The sequence below is a fragment of the Chionomys nivalis genome, chromosome 4 (genome assembly GCF_950005125.1).
Source record: "Chionomys nivalis chromosome 4, mChiNiv1.1, whole genome shotgun sequence".
NCBI lineage: Eukaryota > Metazoa > Chordata > Mammalia > Rodentia > Cricetidae > Chionomys > Chionomys nivalis.
The window spans coordinates 78,652,721-78,665,922 of NC_080089.1; the positions used below are offsets into that span (position 1 = coordinate 78,652,721).

At 40.5% G+C, this 13,202-nt stretch overlaps 1 protein-coding gene across 1 annotated transcript; it reads right to left on the minus strand.

The window, feature by feature from the left end:
• Positions 1-8,733: 8,733 nt before the first annotated feature.
• Positions 8,734-13,202, minus strand: LOC130873126 (cytochrome c oxidase subunit 7A2, mitochondrial). The gene is made up of 4 exons (XM_057767693.1): positions 13,069-13,202; positions 11,842-11,931; positions 9,500-9,584; positions 8,734-8,930 (listed from the first exon to the last, which is right to left on the minus strand). Exons 1-4 carry the CDS (start codon positions 13,084-13,086, stop codon positions 8,872-8,874), a joined length of 252 nt encoding a protein of 83 aa, XP_057623676.1. The 5' UTR covers positions 13,087-13,202; the 3' UTR covers positions 8,734-8,871.

Here is a 13,202-nt window from a genome sequence, read left to right on the forward strand (position 1 = left end):
TTATTCCTACGAAGTCGGCATTACTCTAAAACAACAGTTAGGTCAATTGATGTGGGATTTCATTGGTCAATAAAGAAACTGCCTTGGCCCATCTGATAGGGCAGAATTTAGATAGGCGGAGTAAACAGAACAGAATGCTGGAAGAGGAAGTGAGCTCAGATGCAGAGCAGCTCCTCTCAGAGCCAGACGCGATGAAGCAAGCCGCCAGGTCAGACATGCTGAATCTTTCCTGGTAAGACTGGTGCTACACAGTTTATTAGAGATAGGTTGATCGGGATATGAGAATTAGCCAGTAAGGGCTAGAGCTAATGGGCCAAGCAGTGTTTAAAAGAATACAGTTTGTGTGTTGTTATTTTGGGGCATAAGCTAGCCAGGCGACCAGGAGCTGGGGCAGCAGGAACACAGCCCGCAGCTCCTACTTCAGTCAATATGATTGATAAATATAGTTGCAAAAATGCAATAAACATTTATAAACAAAATACAGGCACATATCAAAAACTTTACTTTTTAGCTGTTTAAAGTACATAGTGACCTGGCTGATTTGTTCTCCTCACAGTCAGGGGGCCCATCTGACCTAGGATGGAGATTTTAAGGAAACTTAAACAGGCATGCTTGGGTCAGAAAGGGGAAGGCCATAACCCAACTCCAGAGCCAGCTTTTTTATAGAATAGAAGAGCATAAAACAATATTTTAATATGATCCATACTCCAAAAAAACACCTGAATCCCTACAAAACTGAATCAAAGGGTCAGAGATAAGATAAGAGCAGGAAGTAAAGAAGGTTTAAAGATAAGAGACTTTGGGATCATTTGTTTGTGTAGTGTATCAGTTGAAACAATCAGTGAGAATTTGGAAATCTAGTGCCCATCAAGTTGGAAGTCCTCGGTTCATGGCTAGCTGCAGCAGCACAGCAAGCAGCAGGTGGTAGAACAGGGGGCTTATGGTGCCTGTGGGAGCTGCCAATCACTATTTCCTGTATCACCCTAGTCCAGCTGGAGTGGGGCAGAAGCATCCAGAGAGACCAGTGGTTAGAGATAGGAGCCAGCTGAGAGACAGAGCAAGTGGGAAAGAAGACATCCTCCATAAGCAGAGAAGGTGGGAGAAGCTTAGAGGAAAAGATGGCAGAGAGGAACTTCGATGGAGGGAGAATTGCTGCATCTTAGAGGCCCAGGAAGTCATAGAGATGTGTCTATTGTACCTGCCAGACTTAAACAGCAGGCTCTGGCGAGGCAACCAAAGAGACAGAGACAGAGCAGGCAGCTCCTAGGGAAAGAAGAGGAAAGACAGTGGTTAGCCATGGCTGGGGCCAGAGCAAGCTCCAGAATGGAGCTAAGAGGCAGAGCTAGCTAACAAGGAGGCAGCCAAGGACAGAGCAAAGGGATGGGCAAGAGAGACAGAGCAAGCTCTGGGAGGGAGCTGGAAGACAGGGATAGCGAAGAGGCTGCCAGGAGCCCTAGAGGCCCAGGAGAGTGTAGACAAGTTGTCTGCTGTGACTTTTGTAGCAGTGGTAGGCTCCAGGAGCCAACAAAGCAGGCAACTCTGTACTGACTTTTACCCAGGTACCAGGATACAACATCCACGAGGTTCAGTGTCCCATATCTGCCTGAGCCATGTACCTACTGTACCTACTGCCTACTCCCTGTCCTAGCAAGTAGCTGCTTCCAAATACCACACGGACACTTACATTACTTATAAATGATCAGCTGATACCTCAGGCTTGTTTCTACCTAATTCTTACATTTAAATTAGCCAATATTTCTATTTATGCTTTGTCATATGGCTCACAGCATGGTACTTCATTTTCTGCACATCCTGCTTGCTCAGAGGCTGTCTGGATTCTCCTCTGACTCCACTTTCCTTTTTCCCATCATTCTCAGTTTAGCTTTCCAGCCCAAACTTCTTGCCCATCTACTGGCCTGTCAACTTTCTATTAACCAGTGAGAGTAATACATATCCACAGTGTACAGAAGGGTTATTCCACAGCATTTCTCCCCTTTTGTTATTCTACAGCATTTCTCCCCTTTTGTTTAATTAAAAAGGAAGGTCTTAACTTTTTCATAATGAGGTTATATACAACAAAAAGTTTTAAAAATAATAGTTACAATATCCAGTCCATTTGCATTTGGCAAAATAAAATACTAAAATATCTATCCTATCTTGGTGAGCCTAAAGTTTTCAATCTAATTCATTTTTTATCATAACTAAGAAAAACTATGACTATCTAGTCTTAAACTCCACTAAAGATCCCAGAAGAGTGAAGTGTTACCTAACAACAGGGATGTATTGCTACATCCAAAGTTCCTCTGTAACATTGGGGTATCTAACTCTGGCCTATAGCCCTAGCATATCTGACAGAGTTTCTTGTGAAGAAGGGAATTTTGAAGTACTGACCTACCTTGTCTTGGCAAAGTTTAGCAGTTGCCTTTCTTGTATCCTGCTGGTCCCATCTGTCAGCAATTGAGGCAAGGGTAGTTTCTTTGCCCACATGGCTAACTTTTGCCATAAAGAAAACAAACTCCATACAGAGTTTCTTTGATGCCCACCATCATCTCTGAAGTAGATTGGTGCTGCCAGGCACAGATGTGTCTCACTGTCATAAAAAGCCTTAGGTTATTAAACATATGAAATGCCATAATATGTAGGTCTTTGAAGTGTTTGAAGACCATCTATTGAAATATATCTGTGTATGACCTTGAAAACACACCTAACATGACTATAATTTTGACTATTATAGATGTCTATTAATCTGTATTTCCTAATTTACATTACACTTTTAAATGAGCTGCATAAACACAATATCTTAAGCAAGAGTAAAAATATACTTAGAGTATAACAAAATTAACAAATTTGTATCAATAAACTAAAATCCATACCAATGTAAAATACTTAAGACTAGGAGTTGCTTTTTTAGTTAAAAGTAGATTCAATGATTTATTCTTTTATTCTATCATTTCTATATTACCCCTTTTTCCTTTCAGAACAAGATCCCTGAATCTAATCTCCTTTGTTTAGTTTTTCTTCCTGACCATTACTAATAACAATTTGTAACCAAACCTCTAAATAATGACAAATATCCGTAATTTATTTTGGGGAATGTGGGCATAGTTCTCTAGATTACTTCCTGTTGATTGGGGGTGCTGGTAATCTTTGGAGGATCCTGAGAAAATTTAGGATTATGGCCAAGTCCTGACTGGAGTATTTTGTGAGGCTGGATCATCTCAGCCAGCAGCCATTCTAGATGCAGAATTCAGAGGAAACTGCAACAGAGGTGCTCTGAAGTGTTGCATCATCTGGGTCATCCGTTCTCATCAGAGATTTTTTTTTTTTTTTTTTGCAAAGGACAAAAAAATGGTGGAAGACTAAATAGATTTTATTCGTCTTGGTGATCACATCCAATAAAAATATCTTACTGTGGTGGCTTGAAAGAAAATAGCCCCTAAAGGGAGCACCACTGATAGGGGGTATGGCTTTATCAGTGTAGGTGGGACCTTCTTGGAGCACGTGTGTTGTGGAGGCAGGCTTTCAGGCTTCCTTTGCTTAAGCTATGTTCAGTGTGGTAGACAGTTCACTTTATGCTGCTTGAAGATCAAGATGTAGAACTTTGAGCTCCTTCTCCAGCACATTGTTTGCCTGCTACCACGTTCCTGCCATGATGATAATGGACTGAACCGCTGAAGCTGTAAGCTAGCCTCAATTAAACGCTTTCATTTATATGATCACGGTGTCTATTCACAGCATCTGAAACCCTTGGACACTTATATACTTGAAAACTATTGTAAAAGTAGATGTTAAGCCATGGGGGGGGAGGGGGGACTGTGGTGTACACCTTCAATTCCAGCACTTGAGAAGCAGAGGCAGGGAGATTTCTGTGAATTCAAGATCAGCCTGGTCTACTACAGGTTGAGTTCCAGGACAGGCAGGGCTACACAGAGAAACCCTGTCTCAAAAATCTCTCTCTCTCTCAAAATTAGATTTTTCAATGTTTTCACCACAAAAAGTAAATGGATTTATGCATTTTTTTTTTTTTTTGCTTTGTTTGGGGGGCAGGGGTTGAAACAAGTGGCTTACAACCATCTGCAAATCCAACTCCAGGGGACCCAGTACCCTCTTCTGGCCTTTATTGGCACCTGTGCTTGTGTGCACATTCCCTTACATAGACACACACATAGACACACACACGCACAATTAAAATGAGATCTTCAGAGTTGAAGAGATGGCTCAGCAGTTAAGAGCACATCTGTTATTTAAGGGGAGCAAGGTTCAGCTCTCAACACCCACCTCTGGCAGCTCACAACCATCTGTAACTTCAGCTCCAGGAAATCTGAAACCCTTTTCTGGACTCACAGACACATATTCATATAATTAAAAAATTCTTTAAAACCTTAAGGTAAATTTAAATTTTTTAAAAAGGTATGTATATTATTTTAAAAGTAAGACCCCAGTCCTCTAACACTCCTACATCCAAAAAGGCTGGAATGTAATATTGAGTTGGAGTGTCACTCCCAGCCTGCCAAGCGCTGACCACTCCCACAGGGTATTTAGGGTCGCACGGGAGCAAGGAACATGTGGTTTTGGGTTTGTGTGTGTGCTCCCTCTGTCTTTCCCTCGCCATGCTCTCCCAGCCACCCAGGAGTGTGCTGTCTATTAAACACGGGCATTTAATTTGGCTTAATCTGGTTTGATTGAAGTTTTTTGCGCCAGTGGAGAGATATTTCTTAACAATTATAAATACAATTTTACATGTAAGAATTTAAAAAATCAAGATCAAATTCTTATAAAAATTTTCTCAAATATTATGAAGTCGGATTGCATTCAAAGATGCTTATCCACTGTTCTTTCCTTAAAAATAATTGAAACAGGGGGAGGGGGAGGGAAAAGGGAGGTAGAGAGGAGGCAAAAATTTAAAAAAAATTAATTGAAACATGCAAAGTGTAGAGGAAAAATGAGTAGAACCCTTCTATCTAGTTTAAACATTAGAATGAAACAGTTGTTTTCACTGTGTTTGGGGTAAACATCAGAATGAATAGCTGTTTTCTTGAAGTACTTAGACCTTGAAGAAATCAATGTGGAAAACTGTGATTGTTTTCTACTGTCTATAGAGTTGTTTTTCCGAAGGCACTTTTACAGCTTTTGCGTGACTTCTTGCACTATGGGGTCCCGCAAACAGTGCCCATAAGGACAAAGGTTGTAGGGGTGTGATGTCATAGATTCAATCAAGGGCTTTGGTATGAGGAACTTGTTTTACCCAAAAAACATCTGTTGTGTAACAATCAATAAATACACTTCTGAGCCGGGCGGTGGTGGCGCACGCCTTTAATCCCAGCACTTGGGAGGCAGAGGCAGGCGGATCTCTGTGAGTTCGAGACCAGCCTGGTCTACAAGAGCTAGTTCCAGGACAGGGTCCAAAACCACAGAGAAACCCTGTCTCGAAAAACCAAAAAAAAAACAAAAAAACAAATACACTTCTGAATGGCTATTCAGAAGCCCAGTTCCTCGAAATTGTCCCTGCTGTCATGGAGTCTGAATTGCATTTCGAGTGACCCTTTTTCTTGGAATGTTCTGCGCAACACAAAACACAAACAGCAAAGCATGCTTGTTACTGGATGTGCACTTAAGCAGAAGTTGAAAGAAGTAGACTTTCCCCCTGGCAGGATCAGCAAGAGAACTGGTATCCTTTCCTCCGTATCCAATACTGCCCTCTAGTGGTAACATGGCTCTTTTGCAATCCCTCACAATTTAAACACCCAAACACAGCAAAACCACTACAAAATTTTCCTGCATCAACTAATTGCTAAGTTGAACTGATTGCGCTCCAGTTGGGCTCTTTTAACTGAAATTGTTATTTACCATCAAAGTATCATGACATCTTGAATTTCAGCATTATATTTGAGAGGCACTGGGAAAGAAAGCAAAAGAAACAAAGCAGCGTCTGTGGCAAAGAGCTTCTGACTGCTTTAGGAAGTAACTTCCTGGCAGAGGCTGACAGAAGGAAGTTCAGAATTCCAAGTTTGTACCTGATTGTAGCACAGCCCAAAGAACTTTGAACTATGTATCTAAGTATCAAACGTCAAAAATCATGTCATGTCAAAAACAAATGAGGATTTTCTGTAGCTACTCCACTGGTACATAGAAAGACCCCCCTATAGGCCAAGCTGTCTCTGGTGGTTTGAATAGGTATGACCCCACAGACTTACATGTTTAAATAATTGGGGAGTGGCAGTATTTGAAAGGAGTCGGTGTGGGCTCATTGAAGGAAGTGTTTCACTGGGGATGGGCTTCAAGGTTCAAAACCAAAGTGGTTCTCCTCCTGCCACTTGCAGATCTCTGTGTGGAATTCTCAGCTCCTTCTCCAGCACTCGTTAGTCTGCATGCTTCATGCTGCCAATGGACTAACCCACTGAAACTGCTCTCTGTAAGAGTTGCCACGGTCATGGTGTCTCTTCACGGCAACAGATAGTGGCTAAGACACTGCCACACAGGGAAAAAGCAGTGGCCCCAGAACCATCTGGAAGGTTGTAAATATAGTGAGCAGTTACATTTTGTTCTGCTGATAAAAGAAAAATGTGAATGTCCTGAGTCGTGGCATTATGAGCTTTCCATTTTATTTGCTTTTCTCTCTGACTTGAAGGCTTTCTGGGGGGTGTTAACGGGAATCCTGAAACAATCGGTACAATGGTGGCTTCCTGGATTTGATGGGGTGGAAGCTCACTTCCTTTACTTTTAAATTAGAAGCAGAGGCAATCCTTTCATTTGTATCCCACCAAAATTCCTGTATGGAAACCCTAACCCCCAAGCTCCATAACTAGAGATCAGAACCAAGGAAACAGCAGTCAGGTGAGGTCATAAGGGTTGTGTCCTGCTCAGTATTGGTTCACAAAGGGAAGAGACAACACAGTGTGTCCTCTGTGGACACACAAGGAAGAAGAGCCCTGTGAGAATGTGTTAAGAGACTGCATCTGCAAGTCAGAGAAAGAGAGCTCTTACCAGGACCCGAATGGGCTGCTACCTTAATAATGAACTGTCCCACCTCTGAAACTAAGGAATAAATCCCGTCCCTTATCCCAGTCTGTGGTTACCACTCTGTTACAGCCTGGTTGGCTGACACAGGTTACAAAGCTCTAGAAGACATGAGTTATCACTAACCACGTTTACTATGATGAAAAGGCGACTGTGGACACTGATGGGAGGTGTGCTGTGAAATAGGATTTTAACTAGGCAAGATGTGCTATATTTGTTGTGCTGTATTTGTTTAATTATGTAAGATTATGTTGCAAGGAGAGCCAGGCTTGTTTGTCCTGGCCACCTGGCTAGCTTAGCCCTGAAATGACCACACAGAAATTGTATTAATTAAATCACTGCTTGGTCCATTAGCTCTAGTTTCTTATTGGCTAATTCTTACATCTTAATTTAACCCATTTTTATTAATCTGTGTATCACCACATAGCAGTGGCTTACCAGGTAAAATTCCCAGCATCTGTCACCCACAAATCCATATTAGCAGTAACTTCACCTCCAACAGCTTTAGTGTGTTAAATCTGGCAATGTTATCAGGCCCCAAGCAGAACATTTTGGCATAAGCTTTCAAGGAAATTTTATATAGAGTTGAGCCAAGTGTTTCAAACCTGGGATTCTGCCTCAACTTTGGGAGGTTGAGGCAGAAAAATCCTGAGTTCCAGGGCAACCTGGGCAATACATTGAAACATCGTCTCAGGAAACTGTTTCTTGTATAACTGTTACCAGGTTAAGCAGAGACGGTAAGTCTATGAAGTATCAACATGAAGGCTATAGAACACTACCAAGCTACTTTTCCTCTTAAATGACTTTCATTATTATACTAAGCATTTTAAATCACTTATGAAAATTAACTGAAATCCCCTTGTAAATGCTACCATTCTTTTCAAATTATCATCAGTGGTTCTTCTCACCATGAGACACTGGCTGGGCCCAGGTTCTAAGCCAAAGGGGAACTTTCTCCACACTCAGAAACCTCTAATGTTTACTTCCTTCTAAAGCTAGCAAGATACATACTACAGTCTAACAACCCAGAATCTAACACTAAAATATCAGTAATTGGTAACCCCTTGAGAAAAATTTATAGCACAAATCTGAATGTTTTTATAGCAAATTCTAATTTGGTATTTTAAATGTCAAGTTTTCCAAATAGTTTTTATTTTTGTCTAGAAATTTAAGTTATAAAAACTTTACTTATAGATTTTTCTTAATTCTAACATAGGTTATTTTTAGAGATTAGCAAAGTCACCCTGTAGAAGGAAAAAAAAAAGCAATTTTGATTCCCTATAGTCCCCCATAACTTTTAGAAGGTTTTTAAGCTTATGCTAAGGATTAGAATAAAATCATAAAAACCCATTCTGCATGTATTAAGAGTCTTCAGAGGTCTCGAACACTCTAGTTCCCAGACAGAATACACCAACATTTCAGCAAAGACAAAGAAGCGCACACAGGCCCCACCTGCACACCTCACGCAGCCCAGCACTTTACCCCGGGGGTAGAGAGCTAAGCAATATCCTTTAAAGGGTCAAGCTCAAATCACTTTGAAGACCCTCTACTAATTCTCAGCTGCTGAAAGCAAAATTTCCTAAATAATGTCACAATGTCAGTACTCTGCACAAATTCACAAAGGACGTTTTAAAAATTTTTGATCCTTATCGAAGATCTCAAGTGCTGACTCAAAACGGTGAGCAGAAATGTCTTAAGTGAAAAAGGAGACAGAGCATGGTAAAGACTGCTTTATTGCTGACAGTTAGTACATGTCAATAAATAGTGATCCCCAAAGAGCTCAGTTACTCATCAGATTCCTGGTCCATCAAGTGCTGAATGCAATCGAACCATGTGAAGCCTGGGATGACGAAGTCAGTTCTGCTTCTTGGGAAATGCAGCCATGGCTAACTGATAGATGGCGTACGCTGTTCCTGAGAAACACAGAAACATACTCAGGATTCTGAGACTTCGGTACAGACACTCAATATTGCAGCTCAAATGTTAATTTGCCATTAAGACAAGCTTGACAGCTGGGAATACAGCTCAGAGGTAGGGTGCTTGATTCCTAGTGAGAACACACACGCACAAGCCTCAAACATAAAAGTGTTTTGATAGATGGTGAAATTTTAAAACTTAAAACAGTTTCATCATTACTTCATTTCTATTTATAAAGGTAGATATGTCACAATATTCTTCAACATAACGAGTGCAAATTTTTTAAAGCCCCTACTACTGGAGGCTGGGCAGTATGACTGTCTGGGGAGAGGGGGTTGAGAACCACTAGAGACACTCATAGTAGGCTATCTCTAGCAGAGCCTAACCACACACCTGCCAGGTCACGCCTGTTTGAGAGGTTAAAATGCTCTTGGGTAGTATATTCTAACTTGCTTATCTGAGGTGCCGTGAGACGGCATACAGACAGACCGCCTACAATAAACACTGCAACAGCAAAAACAAGCTGTCACTGATGCTCCTGTCCTGCAAACACTCAATGTCTTACCACCAACTGTCAGAGCCATTGTGAGTCTGTAGAGGAGGGCATCAGAGGCCCCGCCCTTCAGATGCACTGGGATGCCATTATCCTCCTGGGTTAAAAAAAAGAAAAAAAAAGACATTGATAAATGTGTCACTTGTTTGCTGTTAAGAATCGGAATATTAATTATTCATATAAACTCCAACAGCTTCTGACACTCCCAGAATTTAAATAATTTAAGAGGCTTACAAATTTTACTCTTTATTATTTTACAATTACAAACAAGTAAAACACAGCCAACCCTTTCAAACTAATTTGAGACCTAATGAGGTCTTCTTGAGGAGTATATAAACTTCAGAGCAGGAAAATAGTCCTTGAATTGAATGATATATATATATATATATATATATATATATATATATAATAACAGCCCATTAATCATTAGGAAGTTCCCCCCCTTATAAAAGGCGGGGGCAAGGAGCTTTGGCTTACAACACCAGTCGAGCAGCTTTTATATCCACTTAAGAATTTTATTTTTATAAAATATACATAATACTTTTACTACTTAAAATTCTACTTAGGAAAAAAATTATAAATTACAATAAAACAAAAATCATTCACAATCTAATTACTGATAAAGGTTAAGTGCTCTGTTCCACTGGGCCCTTCCCCAAGACACACCAACCATTAACAGTATAGTTAGTATATATCACCAGTTTTAATGCATATATATATATATATATTAATTCTAAGTTATATGTACTTAATATACAAAAGGCATTATGCTATACAATGATGTTATATGCTATTTTCAAAAACAGTTTCTTAGTCCATTTAAATCTCTCTTCAATGGCTACATATTCTACCAGCTGAAAAATGTCTTAACTGAATTAGCCAATCTTTTAGTAATTTCTAGGTTGGGTTCCTTAACATCTTTTATCAATTTTCTTACACATATGCATGTATTTTAAAGTGCCCTACAGAGGGCTTCTTAGATGAAAGGGCATGTGATTAGTTTATAATGGTTCAACTACCAGCTAAAGCTAAACATCTGTCCCTAGTATACTACTGCTTGTCTTGCATGAAAATCCTGTGAATGGTTCTGTCTTTCTCCCAAACCTGGCAAACACAATCTATTTTAAATCTTTCTATTTAGATTGAAGGGGGTGGGGTTATCACTCATAATCGGTTTGCTTTAAGAAAATTCAATTTCAAGAGCTGACCTAAAAGCTATAGTTTTTTCAGTTCTTTTTTTTAATATTCACTTATTTATTATGTATACAATATTCTGTGTGTCTACCTGCAGGCCAGAAGAGGGCATCATATCTCATTTCAGATGGTTGTGAGCCACCATGTGGTTGCTGGGAATTGAACTCAGGAGCTTTGTAAGAGCAGGCAATGCTCTTAACCACTGAGCCATCTCTCCAGCCCCGTTTTTCAGTTCTAAAACAGTTAAAGTCAGGGTAATATAGCTTTAATCTATAAAACTGAAAACACAATGACAGGGTTACAAGCATTTCTTGGTGACACTCATATGGTCATAAAGCCAAGCTGCTGTGTAAGTCTGTGCCCAGCAAAGGGCTGGAAGAACAGTACTGGCAGCCTTCATGGCTTTGAAGGAACCACACAAGGCAATGCTTTTCTGCTCCACCAGCAATAGGGGCCAGCAGGGGTCCCTCATCTAGATCTCCAGAGATGTCACATTCTGGCTCCATAGAAAGTGTAGTCAAACCTCTACAGTTTCCCAGTCCACTAGCTAGAATGTTTTGGGGGCAAACTGCTCAACAGAAGATCACAGTCAGGAAGACAATGTCTGCCACATCCCACAGTAATCTTCCTTGCCCTGACAGCTGTGGCAAACTTAATTTGCATCTCTTACAGACGTGTAGTTCTTTGAATACCAATGATATAATCATACTTTGAAAAACTGCTTATCTATCCACCTCTTTACAGCGATAAATCATATAGTTTTAGGTATTGATTTCTCTCGTTGGGTCTTTTGAAGTTTCTTTAGAAACCTTCCCCACCTAAGATACTATACTCTTTCCTGAAGGTATCTTATAACATCTACTGAATTTCTGCAATATACACTTTTGGTTTCCAAGTCTTTTCTTATAGTTTATTTTCTTACACCTATTCAATTATTTCCCAAAGAATGGCAATTCATCACAAATTACACACACTTACACACATACACACACACACATTTTTTCCACCTCCTGAGGCACTTGCTGGATACAGCAAATAGAGAGTCCCATACGCTCAAGCTAATACAAAAGAGGCTCTAAGATGCAGACCTCTGAATTTACTCCCTAAATCCACCTTCTGAGCTCTATTACAAGTAATGATCACCTAAAATATTTTGGTACCTGAAACAGCTTTTGTTTCTCTGGAACTTTATTTTCAAAATTCCTCCGTGAAGTAGTGCTGATGGTCCTCTGGGCAATCTGACGGAGGGCCTGAAGCAGAAATCCGCATCTAGTAACCAAGACTCAGAGCCTAAAGAAACCTTCAAATTGCCAATCCTTCACACTTCAAAAGGAAACTGAGCTTTAAGCCATATTTAACTCACCAGAGGTAAAGACCAGGACCAGCACCCGGGCTTTCCAGATGCTGTCTAGCCTCTGCTCTGTGCTTCACACTATAATCTGCAGTCTCCAGAAGCCACTGCCTACACAACCTGTACCCAAAGTCAATCAGTAGTATTTTCTTGTTGATCAAAGCACAGGGAAATAAAGAATAAATAATAGACTATATTAAACCATTCTCATTTTGTATTCACCTATGTTAAAAACATCTACTACTTGACCATAATTGAGATTAAGGACGTAACCACTGACAGGCTTTTTCTTTCCTTTTTTTTCTTTTGGCTACCAGAATGATACTTATTAACAATTATTTTGGAGTGGAGGGAACATGCTAGCCAAGTTCCGCACCAGCTACATTCCTAGCTATTGAAGAAAATTTTAATGCGGTCTAAGTCTTGTTTAAATGTAGGTTTATTTGAATCAGTAAACACGCATTTCACTTTCTAAATGGTATTGATAAGTTATTAAAACTGTTAAATAACTATAAAAGGTAATAAAATCACATCTTTTCAAATTCCGGAAAAATACTTCACAAGCTCAAAGCAAGAAGTTTTAAAAGGCAATTCAGAATCGCTATTACACTTCAGTCGTGAATATCCATTAAGTCCCAACCAAAATTGAATAATTTAGCTCTTTAGCTTACTTATGATTCAAATAAGAACCATGTAAATTTATGTCTTTTCATTATGCCACAAAATAAAATGACAACAAAAAGGCACTTTTCTGCCTAGTGTTTCTGGTGTCAAAAATCCCCCGCACTGGAGCCTACAATCTCATCAATAACCACCAGTTAACGGTAGTGAGCGGGAAAGCAAATTTGGTCAAGCTCTTCCCTGAATGTCTGCCCAGCAACGACCAGGGGAGAATAGTCGGAAAGGTCAGAGGAAAAGGACGCGGCCAAGGTGACTCCGCATCTGTCTCCTGCCCCACTTCCAGCACGGCTTTCTGTGGGGGTCCCTGAGCCTCCGCCCCGACACCCCAGACCAGCCAAGCCCCAAAGCTACCTACCAGCAGATTCCGCAACATCTTGGCTCACCTGCTGCCCACCAACCGCGACTACTGAACGCCAAAAACCGGAAATCACCAGACCGGAAACGGAACTCCCTCCTGGCGCTGCGCGTGCGTCCAGTAAGAGCGCTCGT